The sequence below is a fragment of the Chelmon rostratus genome, chromosome 6 (genome assembly GCF_017976325.1).
Source record: "Chelmon rostratus isolate fCheRos1 chromosome 6, fCheRos1.pri, whole genome shotgun sequence".
Taxonomy (NCBI): Eukaryota; Metazoa; Chordata; class Actinopteri; order Chaetodontiformes; family Chaetodontidae; genus Chelmon; species Chelmon rostratus.
Genome location: NC_055663.1, coordinates 17152487 through 17176380, shown reverse-complemented (window position 1 = coordinate 17176380; position 23894 = coordinate 17152487). Strand labels below are relative to the sequence as shown.

The window sequence follows — 23894 nt, the reverse complement described above, 5'->3', positions numbered from 1 at the left end:
AGGATCACTACAGCGAGCGGTTTTGTTTCTGCTTTTTATGAACACCTGCACACAAGACAGAGCACACACCCAGTCAGCCACTGTTTATTGAATGTCTTTTAACTGGTGTTACAAAAACATACAGTGGCGTCTGCTTCATGCTGTAACAAAAGCTTTGCACTTTTCATCATCAAATGATACCGATTAACATTGAACAAGATACCATGGAGGTTTACGTACAAAAAAAGTGAAGTGCCCTATAATATTCTGAAGCCATCTTTTCGCTACACTTGCTGGGAAAAGCAAAAGAAAGACGATAACATTAAATGTAGCTTATTCAATGTGAAGATCAAAGTGACAGCACACTAGTCGCAGAGCTGAAGTCGTGTGTTGAAATAGGAGCAAACACTGAAAGTCTACTGTATGAGCCATTTGACAAAATGAGCGCACCTAAATTAAGAAAATCTTCTCATCTTAAAGCGATCAAGGCTGAAAGTTTTGATCTGTAGAGAGGCCTGCTCTCGTGACGGGGCTGTCTTCATTCACATTCCCATCCTCAAAACAACCACAGTTCTGCCATTTGTTCACAAATTCAGGTCCAACATGAGGACGTAATCCCTGTAAACAGCTCGAAGTTCAATGGGAATGAAGGAAATTCAAAGTTTAACTGTGAACAATGTATCAGGACACAACAGAGGGGGCGAGGTGAGAAAAAACATGTTCCTCTCTTCCAGATTCTCATTTTAAACAACAATTTTACACGACTGACCTGAACATGTTTTTTTCTGGTGAGGGGATAAACGACATTCATCGTAATGGTGTATTAAAGTGTAGAAAATACAAAACAGGTGTAAAAGAGTATATGATCACAATGCTGAAGAGTAAACTGTCATCTGTAAGTACCTGGATGTGGAAGACAGAGAGGTACTGCTGTGTCTGACATGCTTCCCTCATAGATAACAAATCAGATTTCCATTTTCACACACTAAAATCATGCTGACGGACTGAGTTTGCAGCCATTTCATACAAAGCTGGACATTGGTATCATAAACTCCTGTGGAGGGTACCTGTGAGCTGGTGTAAACACTGTATGGACAAATGTTATACTGCCACACTGAGGACAATCAATGCAAATACATCAGCATGTTCAGACAAGGGCTCAGGAGAGAGCTCCCAGCATTAAGCGTGTCCTGGAAATCTGTCACAGCAGGTTTTGGTCTGGGGAAACTGAATCCTTTAAACGTCAAATGTTTGTTTGGAAAACTCAAGACCATTACTGAAAGAAAACACTTAAAGGAGCAGTACAGCTGGGTAGGAGAATTTCCAGGACAAATTAAAATACCTTAATACACAGATTTTAGGATGGTTACAATAAAACAGGGAATGAGGTAATTTGTAAGGATCCATGTTGGTCAGTACGAATTCAAATATTCTCCCAACTAAGTCCAGCGGCCTTTATACACCACAGTTTTTTTTAGTTTCGGTACAAAATGTTGTTGCAAAACAGACTTGTGTCATTGGGGAAGTTTAAGTTTTTAAGTGGTACTTGAATATAAAATAACAAATATGGACAGATAAAAAAAACAAGCATGGTCTTCCCCAAAGTGTTCCACATGCTGCTTATACAAGTGATGACACACAGGGAGATTTAGTTTCTGATCCCTAGTTTGATGGGAAATCCTCGTGTGTATTCTTTAACCACAATAGCCCCTAGAGGCTGGAATGATGTGTACAACTAACAAGCTAGAGATCAAAAGGCTGTAAGACTTAAATCTTTAAGTTTCAGCAGAATCTGAATTTCAGCATAAGTGATTCAAGTGCATCAAGAGACACGGGGATCCCACATAAAAGATGTGTGGCTGAGTGGCAATGTGGAAAACCTAAAAAGAAAGATTTAGGTAAACAATTTTAAGACATTTATGCATCTGAGTCCTAATGAAAAGAGTTAAAAAAATACAATCATTCCTTCAAAAGGCATAAAATCGCCGGATATTAAAAGATCACAGCTATGTTTTTCAAAATACTGATTCGGACTGCAAGAGTGTAGTTTGGCAATGAATGTTGAAGAGCCACGGACAAAGCATACTGTCATTTAAACACACAAGCGCACAACAAACAAGGCTTTTACAACAAAAATGGCGGGAATACTGATAGAAAGCCCATTCGGCCTGTAATGTTCGGGTCTTTTGCAGCCATCTCACTCAAAATGAATGCACAGTTGATTGTTCCAGCTCTGATTTGGAGACCAATCCGACAATTCTTTCATTTAAAAAAAATCCCTTTACAGCTGCAGCACATCACTGTCATGGTGCCAATGCTCTCCTCGTCTTCACACTTCAGCCATGAGCCCGGGGAAAGTGACGCGCCTCAGGTCAGTTATCCTCCTCGTCATCGCTGACGAAGCTCCGTCCGTCCTGACTCGTCTCCCTCTCCCTGAGGAAGGTCTGTCTGATCGCCTCCAGCTCGGTCAGCTCGAGACGGACCTTCTCCAGGTGGAAGGAGCGGCGGTTCTGGATTTGACGCATGGGGAATGGGTTCATGTCCACAAAAGCGATGTTCATCAGCTTCCTGGAAGAAAGACGCAGTTCTGTCAGTCTGGGATGGTTTTCTACTCTTTTGCAAGGCCTGTAATGTGGAAATGTACTGAATATTGGATCCTATTATATCTGTTTTGTACATTTGATTTAAGTTACTATGTGTATTCCTTTGTATAACTATCATGACTATTATAGCCACGTTTCCAGTACAGGAACCAGGAACCTTTGGAGGAACTCAAAGTGTTTCCACCTCAAGGTTCAGGGTCTAATTTAGGTTCCAGGGACATTATTTTACTGTGCAAAAAGTCCCTTCTCCGGGGGGTGCTTTCCAAAACTACAGGAACTTGGGGGATGGGACGTACACGACGAACATTTCTGATTGGTCGAGTACTTGCAGAATTTTATTTGCCACCGTTTTTAAAAGGGACTAAAAGTTCTGACCGCTTAGGGTAGAAGTGCAGCTTTTGTGACTGTGAATGAACCAATTCTGACCTGCTGTTGCAATATCTATAAGTGAAAACACTCACACACTGTGGATGACCTGTTTATTTGTATACAGCAGCCAACAGCAAGATACGTTCAGCTACTCCAAGGTTAATTATCTTGTTCCTTATTACTGCAGACTCAGAGATATGAATATAAAATAATGAGCTAGGAATCGTAAGTGCAAACACCCAAACAGATTGCGATCACTGTACCTCGAATCCAGGATTGTGCGCGTGAAGTATCGAAGATATTTGAAGATGGCTGTGGAGTCCTGCAGCTTCAAAAACTCCTCCTCTTTGTACTTGAAGAGCGCGAGTGCGAAGCGAAATATGATCTGTGGAGAAGTCATAAAAAAATAATCAATATTTTCATATAAACAATAGATCACATGAGGAGGTGAAAGTGGTCGCTCGAAGTGATGAACCCCACTTATGAGCTGCAGAGTTGGGGGATCCCCTCAGTACTGTTTTTTTGTTTTTTGTTTTTTCAGCCCCAAATTATACTATTTTGGTTCACTCTCTCTGCTCTTATTGTGCTGTTTTCAGCCACAGCGGCCTGCTGCTTTTTCACGAAAAAGCCCTGAGAACCCACTGCACGCCACCTGCCCGGCAACAAAACAGCAGACGGGCAAAATCAGCGACCAGCTGGTGAGCAAAGTGGAGCATTTAGAAGCCAAAGAGCCAGCTGTTTCCCTCAGGAGACAGAGGACACCACAAACAAAACCAAAAAGGAGAGTGAATATTACACTTACATTCATCTGGTGGACACAAACACAACTCAGGATAACAAACACGATACTAATGTTACTCATATCTGCTGGATTTAAATAGGAAACTGTTTCACAGCTTGTTTCCACTGCCCCCAAGTGGTCGAACATCAATGACCGCACCTCGCTGGTGCAGTCATGGAGAAATTCAGACACAAATACTGGTGAGGTAAGGCTGGAGATTTAAGACGGTGGGTTGATACACCACACCAATGAAGTGGCACTTGTGGGACCTCGCTCACAGAAAACTAATCAGACATACCATCTGTAGTCGCAGTGAAATTTAAAACTCGGCCGACTGAATGGCTACAACCCTATTTTTGAATGCCTCCTTATCTGACATTTTGGTTTTCTGCAGAACTCTGTGAGCGTGTCCGGGCAGACACGTGAGATCAGAGGGATCGCAGCGCTGCATTCTCCTCTTACCTTTGGACCCTCATACAGAAAGGCATCCCAGATCTTGAAGAGGATGTCGCTCACCACGCTGTCCACGAACACCACCAGGAACCAGTTGAAGGTGATGAGGGAGAAGTCCACCTTGTACAGCTCAAAGTGGGCGTGAAGCCGGGGCAGCTTCTCACTCATCAGGTCCTTGAACACACGCTGGTCAACCTGCAGTATAGATTCATATATCATGTGTGGGGCAATGAATCAAATTCTACTTTCAATCAAGATTTTGGCTTCCAGTGATTATCTTCAATGAATGCATGATTTTTGAAAAGTCAGTGAGTATTTAATCGAGCTGCCACAATCATATATTTTTATTTTCACAGCAGGAGAAAACATGGGCTCAAATCCAGAGAATGACTCATGAGCAGCAGCTTCAGTCGCATTAACATGACAGGAGTGACCGCAGAGAAACCCTGCGAGGAGGAGCCACTTGTCTGCGTGACTTCCGCTGCTACATTATGACCTTTGAGCTTGTTTACCTGTGAGCCAAGCAGAGTCTTGGTGTAATAGTCTCTTGGCATGAAGACCTCCACAATGGCTATGAGGCTCCAGAAGGCGTCCTCTTGGTCCAGATAGAGCAGGGCAATAGCTGCCAGCCTGAGCAAATTAAATGCAATAAAAATGAATGGTTACAAAGCATAAAAGATGTGAGGGGAAAAGGAGAGAGACCTGAACCCCTCCTGTACCTGTTCAGTCCCTGGCAGTAGCCGATATCTGGATTCCTCCAGGAGAAAGCCATCAGGACGTTCCTGAGTTTCTGGATGCCGCCTGCACTCGGGGACGCATAGTGCTTGTTGTTGGGCAAAGTACGCAGCAAGTCCAGCTCGATCTGCTTCGAGGCCGGGTTGGGCTTGTCCCGGGCAACGTTCAGTAGGGTCTCATAATAGTCAGGCGCCAAGTGGTCCCGAAACTTCTTGACGTGGAAGGAGACACACCAGCGCCACACCTGGGAGCGGTGCTCATGGGGAACACCGCTGCGAATCAGGGCTTTGAGCTCGGGGGAGCGCACCAGGTCTCTGTTCATGGTGCTGGCCAGGTAGTTCTCCCACTTCACCCCGACGGACACCTCCTGATCCGTCATGGATAGGGACTTCAGCTCCAGAGCTCTCACCTTCGCGACCAGCTTCTCCTCCTCTTCCTCCTCCTCAGGGACGGTCTTGAAGCCGTACACGTCATACTCACTAACATTGAATCAAGGCAGAAAAAAAACATCACCAATCAGTGAGTCAGTTCATTCCAAATCAACGTTTTAAGGTGCACCCTCTTTTTGCTCGACCTGCCTTCAGCTCCACATCACTTTAGGGACTGCCTGAATATCTAACAACACAATTTCCCGAGCCACAAAGGACGTGCCTGAGCTTGCACAGAAGTCACAAAGAAAGCAGCCGAGACACCAATTAGCAAAGCTAGTTTTTCCAGTCAAGAAAAATTGATTTAATCAAAGTAAAACAAGTCTGGTGATTACATCACTGTTATATCTATTAAGGCCACTGAGGCAACAGCAGTGACTATTTCTCTGCTGCAATAGATTTTTCCTTTCCTGTTGATAAAAAAAAGCTGCGTCTGCAAAGAACTGTGGGCCTTTGATACTGAGGGTCTCACATTTTTGTGGGTTTTTTCCATTTAACGGCAGTGCAGCTATGGTGGAAGTTCCTCATTAAGACAGGATGTGGTATCATGTACATTCAGCCATTATATGTGCCAAACTTGTAGAAATATTTAAATGCTGTGCAATTTAAGTTGCAATTTAACATTTAAATAAATTAGCTTAAATGAAAACATTGCAGAAAATTAAATATACTTCAAAATCAGCAAAACATCTATTCCTAAAGGCACTTTGTCCTTGTCCATACCTGACAGTATTTGGCTTAAAGATGGGGTGCTCTTGCTGGTCGGGGCTCTCCGCCTGCAGGGCATCCTCTAATAATCTGGAAATGACCTCGCGGGCTGGGCTCTGCTCTGAAGACGAACACACCGGGGTCTTCACCTCTTGGAGCAGCACCAGATACTTACTCTCCACCTGACACATTTTGGCCTCCAGGGCCGTATACTGCAGCAAAGATGCAAACAGAAAAACGTTTGCACTGTCTTTGTTATAATAACTGTCAACAGCAAGATTTAAGTTTCTTACTCATTGTTCTTACTTGGCATTTTTAGGGTTGGGGGGCACCAGCTGAGGTCAATACTGGACTTCCTTTAAAAGCTACTCAGACTTCCTGTTTCTAATAACAGAGTGATGCACCATTAACCGACAAACACAAGACAGTACCTTTGCTTCTAAAGCCTTTTCTCTACTCTCTGCATTTCTGCGTAATACTGTCAGCTCCAGGATCTCTTTGTTCAGGAACTTGTTCTGGGACTTGTAGCCTTGAAGACTGTCCTGAAATTGGAGAAACACATCCAGTTAATCAGAGTAAAAATTGAAGGAGAATAAGTGTTTCCAATTCTCAAAATCTGTTGTTCTCTAATCTCTATCAAGCATAAATCTGGTTTACGTGTTTCCTTCTGTACCTTGAGGATGTCCAGCTCCTGCTGGTCTTTGTTGGGGGTCGGTGAACCGGCATCATTTGGATTGCCTCTCTGCTCGGTGCTCTGCTGTGACAGCTTTATGATGACTTCATCCTTCGCCTGGATGGTCTCCATCAGCATCCCCAGCTGGTCATTTATCTCCCCCACCTTTATTTTCAGGCCCTTCAGCTCCTGTTGCAGACTGTCCTTCTCCAAGGCGAGACGCTCCATGTGGCCACACAGGGACTGGATCTGACCATCCCTTTCCTGAAGCAGGGCCTCCAACTGGGCGATCGCTCCCTGGGTTACTGCTGAACCTTCAGTCTGGTTTGAAGTCGAGGATGAATCTGGAACCGGGTCCGGACGGTGCACTGGCTGCCTGTCGCACTGGGAGGTCCTCAGAGTCTGCTGCAGAAGTCTTACCAGCTCCTGGTTGAGGAAAGAGAGTTTTTTTGGTCAACATATTGTCTTGCAGGATCACACCTTAAGATGGCGCAAAGACAATGACCTGAAGCTCAATATCAGCAGAACCAGTGAGCTTGCGGTGGACTATAATGCTTCACATATGGACGCTGCTGCTGCAAAGAAGCTACAGACTGGAAAACACGGATGCTTCACACACATCTTCAACTTGGCAGCAAAGAAGATCTCTGCAATCAGCACAGTTTCAAGGGGGACGCCCAAGATTACTGGCACCAATTCAGTTTCTTTAAATAAATATGGTCACAATCTTTCCTTCTGTTCCTGAGTGAGAAGGCATGTCACAGTGAAGCTGACCTTTGAACTTTTGGATATAAAATGTCATCACTGCATCATTTAATCATATGAGACATTTTATGAGAATTACTGCAGGAATTCTTTAGATATGGCCAAAAACATATTTTGTGAGGTCACACTGACCAAAATAAAAGAAGAAACTCCCTCTAGGCATTCCTGAGATACCGCGTTCACGAGAATGGGAGAGACAGACGTTTGGGGAGACGACCTGAAAGTGAAACGCCTCTGGCTGCAGCTGACACAGGCGTGGAGGTATAAAAAGCTGCTCTCCTCAGGGACAGCTGCATATTCTGATAGCTGAGTTTCTACTAGGGTAACTGCTATACTTGATACAGCAAGAATTTTTATTATATTTTATCATTTCTCATACTTCACCCTGCTGGGTGCAGAGGCATAACAAGCTTAGAAAAAACTAAATTATAAACCACGATCTGTTATTAACTTCTGTAATAACACGTTTACATAATGTTACTATATGAAAATTTGAAAAAAGGAAGAAAGAAAGGGAGGGAAGGAAGCAAGCTTTTTGTAGGAAGTAAGGTTTTGCCACAATTTTGTCACTTCTTATTTTACCTCAAAACCAACCACAAAAGTACTTGAACAAGGACATAATTATTAAAAAATGTATAAGAAAGGCTATTGTTGAGGCTAACTAAAGTGCATTCATCAGGACGTGTCAGGGTCTGGGGAGCTGAACGCTGCTCGTTCACAGTCTGACAGAGGCCACAGTCACGCTGACCTAAGCAGCAACCTGTAACACAGCCACCATTGTGCCCAGATAACCAATTTTAGAATTACAGAGCATGACATTCAATAACAGAAGTTTACTATAGCTGTATAACATTAAGCCTGCTGCACTGAGAAAATGTGGCCAATGTGCAAATACCCAGATCGCACATGTGCACTGATGAACAGTTGAACAGTTACGCAGAGATAGCCAGCTGACTCAGTTAATTCCTGTTAAACTTCACAGGGGAAGCATAAACACACACATTATATATTCATCTGGCTCGCGTTGCAACCATTGTGACCAATCGGCTGGTCTCAAACCACTAAAACAAGAACAGAGAGTAATGGGAAGGAACGACCCATCTGTGATTCTTGTTGAGAGAACTGCTGTTTCCTTGTTTCTTGCTTAAGCATGACTAATCATTCGCTGTCTTCCTGTATGAGGGAGAGCATCTGGATTGTACCGAACTGTTCAGTCAGACGCCACAACCCCAGGCTTGTGCTGACTGACATAAAACGGGAGGAAAATCACTCCGGCCAGCTTGGTATTTCTCCTAATGGAGACGATTCACACATGATCAAGTCAGTCCTGGAGCTTTACAGTTTCCTGCTAAAACTATCAAGTCTTTGCTACGTCCATTTCCGGACATTACAATGACTAAATAATAATAAACAAGACCAGATGACTAAGGGACAGGATGGACAGGAGAGCTTCAAGGCACCAAACAGGCGATGAGCTTGCAGCGTTTCATCAAGCGCAAAATGACTCTTAAGCTATGACAAACAGCACAATGAAAGACAAGATGGAAAGAAAAATATTTTGTTTATCAAGAGAGATGCACATGGAACCACGGCTGCAACTTACTATTATTTTCATTATCAATTAATCTGCTGATTATTTTCCCCATAAACCATAAAGTCTATAAAAAGTCAAAATATTGTGATACTGCTTCTTGTGTCCAACCAACAATCCAAAACCCAAAGGCACTTCATTTACTATCTTACATGACAAAGAAAGAGTGCAAATCCTTACGTTAACAAAACTGTGGGAACCGGACAATCAGTACAAGCAGTACAACACTTCATCACAAACGAAATGTGTGCCGATTCTTCCCGAAGCTCAAAGTGAATCAGAAATGGTCTTAGTGATCGTGTGATTAAAGTGTTTACTGAGAAAAAATCATACCCTACCATCTACCATAAAACGCCTGCTTTTAGAATGAAGTTTGGTTTAGTCTGTCCACTCGAAGGCCCGCAGGGAGCAGAGGGCACTTTAACTTTAATAATTCACATAAATTGAGTTGACCTAACTTCTCACGATGAACCTTGTAAACAGCATAAAGTAACGTAGGAAGTGAGGCTAAAACCAACCTGTTTTTTTCTACTTCTCTCTGCCTGCGATAAGCACAAACAGCTGTCAGAATAGAGGTTTCCCCTTCACCACAGTGATGTAATTAGTTTACAGTTATGTCACATTGGACAGACGAACAAAACAGGAAAATAAAGTGTTTTAAAGCCAGAAAAGTGACTGAAAGATCAGCAGTGACATAACTGTCTGCCTGACTGACGATCTGATTTGAGCTCCTACTAGTTTAAAAGCAATACAGCAATCTCATTTTATGCTAATAAATTGGCAAAGACCTCAGAATTTGCATCTACCACCAGTCAAATTAGAGGGGCTGCCTTAACCCAGAAGGGGACGTGGGGCATGAAGCAAGGGCAGTGATGTGCTCCTCTCTTCTATACACCCCCCCCCCAGAATGTTATGCTTTCATCTGACTGTGTGTATTAAAGTATTAAACACTGGGTGAAAAAACAAGAGTGAGACAACTGTACCTTCTGACTGGCCAGCTCCTCTCTGAGTTTGACCTGTTCCTGCTGCATGCGGCTTAGTTCTTCCTGCTGGTTCTGCAGGCGGAGCTGCATCTCCAAAGGTTTGCTGCCATTGCACTCCACCGGGGAGCTCTCGGCACTGCGCGTCTCAGCGTTGCGCCCGAACCGCCCGGAGGCCATCATGTCTCGAAGCAAAGGCCTCTTAGGGCGCGATGAGTTGCGCACAAAGTCGAAAGTAAACGCTGACCCAAAGGAATCTGAGAGAGGAGAGAGAAGCATTACTTTTTGCTGCTTTCATATTTATTGCCTTGTGAGTCCCGCCTATTGTTATCAAATGCTCGTCAAGGTAACAGAGCTGACTCAGGGGGCTGAAGCATTGTTTGTCCATTTGTCATGGTGTTGCGCAAATGAGTGGAGAAATAAAAGGCTGCGGGTATGAAACCATGGCCACAGGGTGAACAGCGGGGAGCGGACGTACGTCTGTGTGTGTCTGGATGATGTTTCTGTTCAGGGAAGTCCTTGGGTGGAGCGTCCACCAGCTCCCAGTCCTCTGAGCTGCTGTTGCCAGTGTAAAACACACTGCGCCTGTTCTCTCCTCCTCTCCCCGGCCGCAGATAAGACATGGAGTTCCTGACAGAACAGAAACCAGACAAGAGGGTGAGTAAGACCAGTTTCATGCTGGACTCTAAGAGACTGCAATTCTGTGAAAGCTTTTTAACTCTACAGGCACCGAGGACAATCTGCAGGGAGGCCTCGCGCTCTGCAACTCTGTAAATAATAACATGAGCGCAAACAGCCTTTGTTGAGGTTTTTACACTTTTCTCAACAGGCCCTGAGCAACAGAGCTGCAGCTGCACTGGATGGGAGAGCAGAGCTTACAAATAGTGTCTACGTACAATCAAAAAGTGCACTCTTGGGTGTAAAATTAACAGGGTCGTGTCTAATCATAAGCCAATACAGACTTGTGTTTTTCACACATCTGAACGTGAGATCAGTGCAAACACAGGACTATTTTTGTGCAGCAGAGTGAACTTCACGCCTCCCTCACACCTCGTCTGCACTGGAGGTGTTTCAGCCACGTTTTTCACCTTACGTCCACCCGACCGAACAGACACACTGCCGCCTTAATCGATGCGTCTGTCTGCAGCAGCACCATGACGGACTCACTCAAAAGCATCTTTTCACATTACATATCTGGTGTTTAACATTCTTTGCACTCATTGCTGGTTACACAGTTAAGATAAGCTAGTCACAGGTAAGATCACTAAGATTCATCTTGCAGTTGTTTGCAAACAGCTGGCATTATAAAATATGAGATGCTAAGTCATGATTAAAGGTATGAACATGCTGGTATGGAGACGTGCTATGAGGAGTTCAGATGCTCCAAGCTTCCTGTGCACCTCCATCAGTGAACTCTCTTCCCATCGCAGACACAAAGCAGATTCCAAACCAGGCCACATTTTTAGCATTTCAGTGTGTTGCAGCCTCTGAATGGATGTGTTGTTTGGCCCAGAAGGGGAACTGTTGATGGCTGCACACTAGAGCAACTAGCAAAGATGGAATTGGTATTTTCTTTCCTCGATGCAGCTCTACCGAGGCACAGGCGAGAAACTCGTTGTGCCTGTTTGGCAGGGCCTCCACGCAAACATTCCAGAAAGCATGGGTATTTCCGTTCAGGCGTACCTGAGCTCTGTACCAAAGTTTCTGAGGGAGAAGTTGAGGGGGTTTGTGGATGCGGCAGAAGGTCCTCTGGCTGACTGGATCCCTACCATTCCCCCTCCGTCTGATTGCATCTCCACGGCAAAGTCGCTGCGCACATTCTCCACGCTGTCACTCGGCTTCTCGAAGACAAACGCATCTGAGAATAAGAGCAGAACATTAGAATGGCATCATCATATTAATGATAATTACAATAATAATAACGCATGACTCATACAACCACATCTGTTTTGCAGGACCTCAGCTGTAACCATTGTTTGATGAGGAAATGAGATTGTAATAACCCTGAAAGGATTCCAGAGTAAAGTGAAGCAATATTTTGAGTTACCCAGAATGCTATTTACAGCAGGGTGGATGTGTGTGGGTTCACGAGCGGCTCTCGCTCCAACACAAAATACAGTATGTAGCATTTCTGAGCCCCGCAGGCTAAATATAAACGTTCCTCTTTGTGGGAAATAAGCCGGGACAGTGAAGGAACTTGTTTTGTTTTTTTTTATAAAGGGCCGAGCAGCTCCGCAATTATGCTGTCACACCCGGAGGGGAAACCGGTGGTCATCAACACATAGTTGGTGTTGCAGTGCAAATCAAACACAACAACGATCAGACTCGTTCTGCTCTGACGCAACCTTTGAACTCATGTTCGGCCAGGGAAAAACAAATGCTGTTATCTTCTCCAACTCTTGAATTTACACAGCCAATCAGCTGGTGGCAGAGTAACGGCTGCGTGCCCCGGCTTGGCTTCTTCCTCTGCGACGTCTCTAAACCTTTCGAGGCGGCAGCTACTAGCTTGGTTACTCTGCGAGGTTAAGTTTAGTCACGTTAATCTTTCACTAGCTGAGCAAAAAGAGCAACATAAAACATTAAATGTCCTCATCGCAGCTGGAGGGAAAATTCCAGTTAAGGAGACGTTACTGAGCCCGGCTGATTTTTTTTTTTTCCTGCATTTCATCACAGCTCAGTGACAAAGGGTCACAGCCCTCTGAGGCAGAACTAACACAGGATGTGAAAAAACAATGTGGGAAAAACAAAACATCAGAGTGCTTTAAAGCACTTTGGTCTATCTTTTTACAGGAACGGCTTCTTTTTGCGGGATCTGTGATTTGAGATGGTTCGTCTTGCATGGAGCCAACAAAAAACAAAAAACGACAATATTTTTCCCTAAATGCCTCGACGCCGGCTTTGATACGCAGTGATAACGTGGCCATTTGTGCCTTTGTGGGACACATTTTCGAAAAGTAAAACAGGAGTCGTGTGTGGTGGTTACAGGAAAAGGAAGAGGTATTCACACTTCATTTCACTCTGCAACACCTGTCGTACAAGTATAAAACTGCCACCCAGCTGTAAGCAGACTTAGACCATGTGAACAAAACCGAGAAGGATAACGAAAACCTCACACAAAGTCTTATCCAATGTCTCATATTAGCTTTACGTAAGGATGGATTACACTTCCTCTGTTTAGGATAACCAAGACTGTTTGAAAGCAATGACATGCTTCCTGTTAAAGATTTAAGATTACTTGTGCCGAGAAATTAGGTTCGCCTAGAAGTATTCTGTTGAAAAATTTGCATTAATCTTATTTTGACCTGCCTGACTTCATCAGGGTCAAGGGTCAACACCTAAAATGTGACCAGCATGAGGCTGGAGCATAAAGCTGGTAAATTGAACACTTATATTACGCTGGCAGCCTGATATAAATATATATATCCTCTTGTTTGTGTTGTAAATGCTGCACCTGAGCTGCGTTTATTGTGTCATGTTACTGCTGCATATGCTCGTGGGCACACTTGAACCTTCCTTGAACAGCAGCTGGTACACAAACACTGAGATTTCTGCTTCTTTGAGCACATTAAAATAACAAACACCCAACATACAGTCGATGTGAGCCCCTTTCTTTTATTCCCTTTGTTGATTTCTTACATAATGTGTGCTTGACACGGCCCTGCCCATATGCTGTTTCTGCGGGAACTTAATAAGTCATGTGTGTAAATATTAAACCATCAGATACAGGTGTTTACTTTCAGCTGGTGTCTGAAGCTGATGGAGCAGAGCAGTGACAATGCCGTGCGTACGCACTGCGCCTGCGTCGGCCTACCGTTGTCTTTGCCTACGAGGCCGGTGGGAGGGTAGGCCAGGGTCGGGGAGCTCCAGCTGTCTCTCTGACCGGAGCCCCGTGTGTTGCTGTGCTCCCAACGCTTCTGCTGCAACTGCTGCAGCCAGTAATGCATCACCTGCCTGCTGGGGGCCTGGAAACACAAATGCACACACATCAATCTGTTTTTAGAGCCCATCGGTTAAAAGACAGTGCAAACATCACAATTTATGGAAACGCCCCCTCGGCTGGGACGATTATGACATGTGGAAGAACATATGAAAGAGCACTTTAAATAGCAGGTTACTATTCGGATCTGTCATGTGGAATGAGCACAGACGCTGGTTTCGGTCTCAGTTCCAGCCTCGGGCCTTGCAAGCTGTTTGGTATTAACTATTCCCACCATCTGCTGAAAATGCTGCAGACTCCAGCGGGCAGCCAGGCTGCCTGGCTCAAACCAGGGGCACCTGTCTTGGCACTGACCCCGACACAGTCATGTGACAGCACGGAGGTCCATCACATGAGATGCAGTGACCACTTGCAAATGCAGAGGTGTCATGAGGGCTGATGAGCTCCTGCCAGTCACAGCCTAAAACTGTCTCTGCATGTCAGCAGTGGGCTGAGCGTCTTTGATGCGATCAGCTGATTAAGCTCTTGTCCGGCAAACGTTTTGCAAACCACTTTTTTTCCTCTTGATTTATTTTAGCCAGATTTTCTATTTTAAAAAGCTGTCAAACCACATCCCTGCCGGCACAAACATTTGCATGTCCGACTAAAAGCAAAGGCTGAGGATAAATCTGTCAAGTTGGAATGGGTGTGTCTGCCTTTTCCACAATGAGAAAGAAAGGAAGTGACAAATGACAGCAAAACGCGGTCAGCCTTGTGCTACACTTGCAGAAAAGTTTCTACCTTCATGAGGAACTCCTTCCCGGCCGTGCGGATCTCGAACTGACCCTCTTCCCCCTCCACGTCGTAGCTGAAGCACGCATCGCCTATTTCGATGTGGCCGAGCGGCAAGGCATCTTGGGGAGTCTTGAAGTAATACAAATAACACTTCCTCGGATCATACACGAACCACCTCGGCTTGTACCCCCTCAGAGGCCCCTTGCCGGACAGTTTGTTCAAGTATCCGCACAGCTTGGAGGCCTGCTCCTTCGCTCCCTCGACCTCGGCCACGTCCACGGACTTGGTGGCCGCGATCCGCGAGGCTGTGCAGGGGCTCGGGTCGCTGCCATCCTCCTCTTCGTGCATCTTTCCTCGAAGTTTCTCCTTCGTGCAGCGCAGCGGATGCCCACTCCTGTTTCCATCCGCATGACTGCCTGCCTCCTCGAGAGGGGAGCATGGGAGATGTAGTGCGTCTCGGCGCTGACGTGGTGGACGACGCGCGGGTGACGCGGCGGCGCCGCTTGGTGGTGGTGTTGGCCCAGATGTGCAACCTGCTGCTGTTGAGAAATAACGCAAGCTAAAGGCCAGAGAGAAGAATCGTTACTGTTTTCATCTTAAAGTAGTATTAAATAGTCTAATTAAAATTCCCGTAACTGGAGATAATTAAAAAATGAATGAGTTAAAAAACTAAAAACAAATTCTTCAAATTGTCAAGTGGACTGATCATTTACTGGATAAAAGTTGCAACAGCAGTCACCGATAACAGTCTTTCATTCAAAATGTAATTTAAAATGTAATTCAAAATGTAAAAGTACTCGTTAGGCAGAATGGGTTATGTTATTATATTGCAATATTATTGTTGATGCATTAAGATGCAATGTCAACTTTAGTGTTGTAGCTGGTTGATGTGAATCTAATTTTAACTGCTTGATATACATTTGTGTAGTTCACTCTGTAACAATATTTCCTGTTTTGTGAACCGATCACAACAGCTTAAATTGCAGTGCAGTAATTGAGTAAATCTACTTAAGGGTTAGGGTTAGATTTCCACTGCTGCCAACCAGCAGCCTGCTTCTTTGCTGGAATAATACAGCTTGACCTCAGGTGGCTCTGTGTCAGATAGTTTGTGGTCATTTGATGAAAATGTATTGAATGTGACCACAACATAAACTAAGATGACTGGACTCAGCACAAAGTCCATTTAAAACACGAGACACAAGGTAAGATAATAATGCAGGGCCTGCTTTAGATGTTGTCCTTTAACCAAACCACCTGTCTTGTTATGAGCCTGAGACGTCTGGGGCAGTTGTCTCCATCATATCTCCACTTTCGGGGCTTTTCGTTCAGATCAGTTGAAGCGTTAAAATCTCCTCCACAGGTTGGAGGTATCTGCTGTTTGTTTGTGTCGCTGAGCTGAAACAGAGCTGTTGTGCAAAGTTTCCATTTTGAAGATACAAAATCTTTACCAGACAACAGTTATGAAACTTTATAGTCTCGCCCGCATTTAATGCAAAATGCTAATCTGCAAAGTGACTATGCAGCCTACAACATCTGCGTCTACATGAAGTAGGAAATAAAAAAGTAGAAATACTGCAAAAGAAGATCAGCAGTGAAAAAATCTGATTACAGCACAGCACTTCAGAAAATTAAACTAGATCATTAAATTATTATAACTATATTCTTCTCTTAGTAGGATCTACAGTATATTGCTTAATCTAGTCTATGCCTGTTTTATCACCAGTAGTATAACCTGTGACGTGCAGTTAATTCTTTGTTATTCACAGTGTGACTCATACAGTAAAACAAAGGCCTATAACAGACCTGTTAGAATATTTCCTACTGAACAAGTTGTTTAGGATGTTTTAGGGTGATTGACGGTTTTAGACCTGAACATGCTATGACAAGATGCATGCAGGCCCTGGAAAATAAACAGCAGATGAGTGGTCTTATGCTTTCTTTTAAAATAACTGTAATACGGTAAAGGCCCAGAACCACATGTGATAACTGTGTAACTTGGATTTTGTCAGAAGCTACATGACTCTTTAGGCCAGATTGAACTCTGGCTTACTTTTGGGAGAATTCAGTTGGACACACCTTCGAATGTTTAAAGGAAAGCGTAAGCAAAAGTGACATTTTAACAGACTTGTGACCTTTTAAAGACCCACATCCCCCTCATTGGTGTGTCACCACAAGATTGAAAAAAGATCTTAACGAGCCTTTTGTCTGGTAACGGCCTGATAACGGCTTCCTTTTATATATCCATTTACCTCACAGCTGTTGTAGATAAAATACATTTCTCTGTCATTCACATCGCTATGCGCATCGTATGATACGCTGCATGCAATATTGAATGTTACAAACACGGAACCAGTGATAACATTTGACACTTAACCTCTGCACGCCCCCAGAGGAGCACATAATGACTCACAAAGGCATTTAAAATCGACACAGCACTGCTGAGATGATGTTGAAATTCTGGGCCGTGGTACTGTAGCAACACTTTGTCATACATGGAACACGGACAACGGGGCTAGAATTTCAACTAAAAGAAGCGTGGAGGGACGGCAAATATTGTAGACAGTCACGACCACACTGATCTCACTCTCAGACATGAGTTTGATGAGCTGCCTACAGGGAAAAGTATAGCAGGTTGTCATCAGAGCACTGGTGGACAAAGTATTCAGATCCTTCACTGAAGCAAAAGTACTGATACTGCATTCAAAACCGGATTTACGTAAAAGCTAATTCCACCTACTTTATAAACTATTTGGTAGTTTAATCTACAGAAATGCATCATATTCCATAAGATCATCATATGTTTATAGCATCGCTGTCCTGTGCGAACCACCTATCTCTAAAAAGTCAAGAAAAACAGCCTGTTTTCACCTTTAAGACGATGTATTTTCCAACTGGTCCAAGATCATTTTTCAAGATTTAAGATATTAAGATTTCAAGATTTTATAGTTTTAATTTATAGTTTTAATAGTTTATTTAGCTGTAGAAGTAGGATAATTTTCTCAACATATAAAGGAACATGTAATCCTTCGGTTTAACAGAAAAAATTCAAATTCAGAATCACCGCATTGGGAGATGCGTGATTTTCACAGGACAGGAAGGGTATGAGAAATTGTAATCTGAAAAATAACTAGTAACTTAAGCAGTCAGACAAGTGTAGTGGAGTAAAAAGGTGCAATATTGGCCTCTGAGATGTGGTGGAGTAGAAGTTCAAGGCTGCATAAAATTCAGATACTCAAGTAAAATACAAGTACCTTGAGTTTGTATCTGAGTGGAGTACTTGAGTAAACAAAGTTACACTCCACTGCTGCCTTTGAGATCAGTTGGAGCCCTGTTAAGAGCGGGGAATGCTGAAGTGTCGTCTCATCCCGCTCGGTATGACACAGACTCTTTCTGGTTACTGTTTCTCCCCCACATGGGAGTTCCTACTGCTCACCTCCGAGCACGAAGCAAAGGAGGTGATTCACGGCGGCCGCCTCAGCCACGGGGGGAATGAGTGAAGCCATTATTTATGACAACCTTCAAAACAAGGCTGGGAAATGTCTCATCTCACTAGAGTTTTGTTTATGCCCTCAAAAATCCCTGCATGCAGGGTGAATTTTCCCAGACCTTTCCATCCGTTCACGCGCCCGTCCCTGCCTCATCAGCTACCATGTGAATTAACTGTAAAGCCACCCAGGTCAGAAAACAGAGAAGATCAGCCGCTGACGCAACTTGTCTCCCATTACTACAGTAACCAGACAGTATGTGGGTAAAACGTCTCTTTGCAGAACCGGCGCTCTTGTGTGCACCCAAACCACAGTTTCTGTACGGCTTGCTTTCCGTTTCTCTTCAGGAAGCTCTTGCTCTGTTCAGCAGCCCTTCAGCCGTCTCTGTGATGCAAATGAGCTGCGTGAACCTTGAGTGTGCCGTTGCCTCAATGCTGCTGCTTTCCAAGCCTGTGGAAAAAAAGTGTGTGACTGTAAATGTCATGTGTCTATATCTCCCATGTAGGGTCATACTCCCTCAGTTACTGACTGCTCAGAGGCTGAGAGAAGCATTTTAATGTTTGCTGAAATGACACCAGGTTCAAATCACATGCTGGCAATCTCAAGGAAAGGTATGTACACCCTCTCAACCGAAAGACCACTCTCCTTATTGCAGCACTATCTGAGCTTTTTATTCAACTGAGAATGAACTTTTATTCTCTTTCTAGGGATTGAAAGGAATTGCTGTGCACTGTACAGACAACAGAAGCCCAGATCTGAGATCTGCCAGTTTTCAGGGTCAAGGACAAAGGATCAGAGACATATAAAATCAGCCTGCCTCAGGACCTGCCTCACATTTTGCTTCAAGGTAAGTGCTGTTACTAGATGACAACCGCACTCACCCGAACTGGTTCCTCATTGCTTTAATGACTAACTTATTAATCACACACCTGCATGCAAAATAAATGTTAGCCTCACGTCAGTGTGGCCTTACAGCAGAGGAGGTCAATGTAAATAAAAGTCTTGTTGGAGTATTTTCAGAGTGTGGATGGACTTCGAACATTGTGGACCAGGCTAAATTAAATAATTCAATATTGTGATTTGCCAGTAAATACATTTTATACAGAATAATGTGAAAAAGTGTGAGTTAAAGTAAATGAATGATGAAGTGTTTTCCTTGCAGCACTAGCATTAACCTGTAACAATGAGAGCACTGAGCTACTTTTAGCTTCTGGTTGACGCCTCCTGGAAAATAAGCAAATTAGACTGTTAAAATACAGCCTCACTGCTTACATTGGGAAATGACTCTTTATCGGCTGCCTGTGTGGCTTTGATTAGGACCGGGCGAGGATGGAGCAAAGGGAGCCACCGGTGGACTCTCACCCCGAGGTGACTGAAGGACGACTCCGGGAACTGGCTTCAAAGTGGTTCATAGACACTCAAGTGCCGCTCATCGTCCACAACGGCTTCTTCCCCACATGGTTCCTGGGCTTCATCACCAGAAAGTGAGTATTTGTTGAGGAAACATCACAGTATGGGTTGTTTGTTTTCTGTCAGACTGCTATTTCGAAGGTCATGAATTAATTCTAAAGCTTGTTATTACTATAATTTGTTATAATAAAGTTATCTGATTTCCTGTCTTATTTTTATATTTAATTTCCAGATAAAGAGTAGTAATAAATGATTTGCTGCTGTTGTTTAATATAGAAGGTGTTATTTTGTTTTTGGCAGGAAAATAAATGTTATTTATTCATTAATTTATAAATGAGATATTCTAGTAAAGAAGACATTTATGCTGCTGAAAGCTGTTTCTCTGGCGCCAAAGTACACCATTGTTATGTCTGAAGGATTGCCGATTCAACTCACTTTTTCTGATGGAAAGTGTCCACTTTGCAACACGCCCACCCTCACCCACTGTCCTCTCCTCTGGCAGACACAGACTCCCACATATACAGCGATAAAAGATATGGTTTTTCGTCAGAGTCTGCATGTTAGCAAATGAAAGGTTTATGGAAAAGACACGTAACCAAATGGATTTTCCTTTGAAGCAAGGTGAATTACGTGATCCGCCTCACTCCACTCAAAAGCTGCCCGTTGTTCCTGTAAACAAAGGCTGAATGGGCTCCTGGGAAACACTTGTTCTAAGTTCTTCATGGTCCATCTACAGGGATGCTGAAGAAATACTGAGAGAGAAGGAGCTGGGCTGCTTCCTGATCCGGCTCAGTGACAAGGCCATCGGATACATACTGTCTTACAAGTGAGTTCCGGTCCAGTCTGACTAAACATCAGTATTGTAAAAGTTATTTGTTAGCAGATTACTTTGTCATTGGACATCCACGCTCCAAAAGTCACGAATGGGATGTTTCAGCTGTGGATTTAACACAGAATGAAATATTGTGCTGTTTTCAGCTTGTCTTAACCACAGATTTTATTTCAGTCATTTTAACCCATTTGAACTGGTTATCACCTTCCAGCCAAAGGAACTCGTGCTGTTTTGGGTTATTTAGATTGAATCAGATTTTTGGATTCAGACGGCTCTAAGAACATTGTTGTGGAGAAGCTTTAACAAACAATTATTCTCCTGTTGCAGAGGCAGGGACCGGTGTCGGCACTTTGTGATAAACCAAAGCGAATCAGGCCAGTTTGTTGTATGCGGAGACACTGAAGGGCACAGCACGGTCTCTGATCTCATAGAATACTACAAGACGAGCCCCATCCAGCCGTTTGGAGAGTATCTGACGTCCTCGTGCTTTGAGGTGAGACACAGCTCCTGACTCGCTTTGTTTAAGTGACATTGATCAAGAATGGAGGTCTAACTGGTGTTTTGTGTTCTTGCAGGACCTGAATGAAGAGCTGTATGATATCATCCAGGTCAGCCCCAAAGAAAAGCCTGCAGCCACTGCTGGGGCTGTGCAGAACATGCGAAAACCACAGGTGAGCAGAGCTGAGCCGCCTACACGGCCGCCGAAGAGCAGCAGATCACCCCAGGCAAGTCTAAAAATAACAGGGCGCTTATTCTAATTCTACACTGTGTTACACTGACGTTTTTACAGCATCAGTGTCATCAGTGTATCCAAGCTGACTTTGAAAACCGGGCTTGTTTTGCATAACAGGAAGGACCACCTTTGCCTCGGAGGAGCAGGAACCTTGATGGTGGTCCCCTGAATGACCAGGACAGGGTTTTGTATGCTCAGCTCAGGAAGCAATCACCCAGGGAGATACCGAGATTCCAGCACATCTGCCAGGACGATTTACCCGGAGATAATCCGGGGAGAGCTGAGAGATCTGCAACCCAGGATCACAACACTAGGAGGTGTAGCCCTCCATCCAGACCAGACTCTGTTTACTCTGAGCTCAGCCCGCTGGACAGCAAGAGCAGATCTCTCCCACTTCTGGACAACAGCTCCAACGGAGAGCAGCCTTACAGGCTGAGCGCGCCCCCCAGCACGCCGCCGAGACTCTCCCCGAGCGCCGTCAGGCAAGCCCCCTGCCACGACCAAGAGAAGACAGGCTCGTGCAGCAGGCCGAGCGGCAGCCACAGCCTGGAGCACATAAGCGAGAGTGCCGTCTATCACCTGGCGGGCCGGCCCAGTGGCACACACACTACGTCGACCGAGGCGAGGGCCGAGCGGCACACGGATTCAGTGTACGCTGAGGTCACCTCTGAAGCCCTCGCCGGCCGCGTCCCTCATGTCAACACATACGAGCCAATTCCTGGCCACGAGGACACGGCCACTGCAAAACCCAACAGCAACACCTACGAGGACATCAGGCCCAAACAATCCCAGTCCTGGGGGTTCAAGGTCAGTGATGTGGTCAAAATTTAATAAATAAATACTTATCTCTACAAAAGTTGCATTTAATGTTCATTCCATTTTTTTTTACCTCCTGCAGAACGATAAATGGAAATGGCTGTTTCCTGAGGCCAAGAGGAAATGGTGAAGAGGTTACCAGCTACTGAAGAAAACGTTTACTAATTTAACTCTGACACTACAACAGTTCTGCCTAATATACAACCTGTGAAAGCTTCTTTTATATATTCAACTTGGGTTTACATGTTTTTTAACTATTCAAATGACATCTGCTGTGTTTTTGCCTTTTAATGTATTTATTTAAGACCAAATTACATTTTAGTCTCCACATGTGCAGTGGGCCAAACTGTATGTTGAAATTTCACAAAGCAAATTATGATATTAAACACAAATCCATATTCTATCAGCTCAGTGTCAGAGGAACAGGGTGTGCCTTGTTTACCGTTGATCTTTGAAAAATATTTTAACTGCAGGCTGCTGCCATCAATGCTGCGTTTCATTGACAGGAAACTTTATTTGCATGCAGATTTCAAACGTCTCTATACGACAGCAATGGGGAAGTGGGTCAAAGATGTTGAAATGTCATTTATTATCTTTTACCATCTGCTGCTCCTTTATCCTCTAATTATAGTTCTAGTCGTAGTCACTAAAACCACAGTATAACTAATACATCAAATGCCTTTCTGTGTATTTGAATGCTTTCCATGGTCGTAGTTATCTTTATAAGCAGTTAAACACAGGAGCGGCTAGAGTTCCACTTTACGCAGAAGTTGGGTGGCAGAAATGAGGAAATAAGGTGTTTCCCCTTCAAGTGATGGAATGCAAACCAGGACGTATTAACACCCTGAAATATTGAACATTCAGCTCCACATTACTTTATGACACTTCTGCCATTTTGTCTTTGACAACTTAAGATACGGTTGACGAAGTGTCACTAGAAAACAGAAGGAAGTGTCTATCACATCTTACGACATATAAACAAGATGTCGTGAGTGCCTGGTGTATCAGTGTCAACCACTGACAAGGTCAAGTCATATAGTCAAGAACACTGAAATATCACATCTTCATTTTAATATCATGTCAGCACAGGCTTATTGGTAACACTTTACGTTAACTCCCTATTTAACATTATAAGCAGTTTATAAACACAAATAGTATCTAACACACTGTAATGAATGATTGATATCGCTGTATAACAAATTTTACAGTGTATTTTAAAAACTTATCTCTTTATAAGCATGAATAAGTCATTCACAGGTGGGTTTTATGCAGGTGGGACATGTTAAAGCTTGAACGTTTATTCTCATAAATAGTTATAATTATATAATAGTTATAATAACTGCATCAACAGATTTGTCATAGAGGTTGAAGCATTTATAGATACATAAATACCTCATTGCTAAAAATGCTAACTAGGGTAGGGTTAAAAAAGTATCACCATCTTTAATAAACAATTGATTAATTTTAATAAAACGTCAATATCTAGGAGATGTTGATCCAGCACAGAGCTGCGCCGACTTCTCAGCTCAAATTTCTGTATGTGCCATCCAGCAGTTTCAAAGACCTCTACTGTTGTCAGGCTGTGAGAGCTTCAGGCACCATCTTAAATCAGATCGATTTAAAACACAACAAGGAGCGAAAATGGAGTGAAATCAGTGTGAGTTTCACACACTGTTTGGCCGCCCTCAACCTCGGAAGCGGCGTCTTACAGTAATGGCCGCTTTACAGCCCTGGTATCGCATTGCACCAGAAGCTTCTCTGCTGGAATCATAATTAACAGATGTTCTCCGTCAGACCAGTAATTAACGAAGCCACACAATCTGCACAGTATTGCCCTGAATA

At 43.8% G+C, this 23894-nt stretch overlaps 2 protein-coding genes across 3 annotated transcripts; one reads left to right on the top strand and one right to left on the bottom strand.

Annotated features, from left to right (window-relative positions):
• Nucleotides 1-68: 68 nt before the first annotated feature.
• Nucleotides 69-15174, bottom strand: tbc1d2b (TBC1 domain family, member 2B). Its single transcript, XM_041938190.1, has 13 exons — nt 14783-15174; nt 13877-14027; nt 11749-11923; nt 10544-10695; nt 10069-10322; nt 6730-7155; nt 6488-6598; nt 6072-6268; nt 4905-5399; nt 4698-4815; nt 4195-4380; nt 3215-3336; nt 69-2547 (listed from the first exon to the last, which is right to left on the bottom strand). The coding sequence occupies exons 1-13, from the start codon at nt 15122-15124 to the stop codon at nt 2352-2354; spliced, it is 2925 nt and encodes a 974-aa protein (XP_041794124.1). The 5' UTR covers nt 15125-15174; the 3' UTR covers nt 69-2351.
• A 3604-nt stretch (nt 15175-18778) lies between these two features.
• On the top strand, nt 18779-22427 carry LOC121608436 (SH2 domain-containing protein 7-like). Of its 2 annotated transcripts, none has more exons than XM_041939706.1 (8): nt 18779-18872; nt 18969-19108; nt 19579-19745; nt 20408-20497; nt 20831-20996; nt 21079-21174; nt 21354-22043; nt 22135-22427. In XM_041939706.1, the coding sequence occupies exons 1-8, from the start codon at nt 18818-18820 to the stop codon at nt 22180-22182; spliced, it is 1452 nt and encodes a 483-aa protein (XP_041795640.1). In that variant the 5' UTR covers nt 18779-18817; the 3' UTR covers nt 22183-22427. The 2 variants fall into 2 exon arrangements, with proteins under 2 accessions (XP_041795640.1, XP_041795639.1); XM_041939705.1 differs by having other exon boundaries at nt 21079-21228.
• The last annotated feature ends 1467 nt before the right edge of the window (nt 22428-23894 follow it).

Excerpts from the sequence above, each read along its gene's own strand:
- tbc1d2b (XM_041938190.1), bottom strand. The coding sequence starts at position 15,124 with ATGCACGAAGAGGAGGATGGCAGCGACCCGAGCCCCTGCACAGCCTCG. Across the intron at positions 7,156-10,068 it reads AGGAGCTGGCCAGTCAGAAG|GAGCTGGTAAGACTTCTGCA; the intron begins GTACAGTTGTCT and ends TTCCTCAACCAG. Across the intron at positions 6,599-6,729 it reads AGGAGCTGGACATCCTCAAG|GACAGTCTTCAAGGCTACAA; the intron begins GTACAGAAGGAA and ends CTCCAATTTCAG.
- LOC121608436 (XM_041939705.1), top strand. The coding sequence starts at position 18,818 with ATGTTTGCTGAAATGACACCAGGTTCAAATCACATGCTGGCAATCTCA. Across the intron at positions 19,109-19,578 it reads GCCTCACATTTTGCTTCAAG|GACCGGGCGAGGATGGAGCA; the intron begins GTAAGTGCTGTT and ends GGCTTTGATTAG. Across the intron at positions 19,746-20,407 it reads CTGGGCTTCATCACCAGAAA|GGATGCTGAAGAAATACTGA; the intron begins GTGAGTATTTGT and ends GTCCATCTACAG.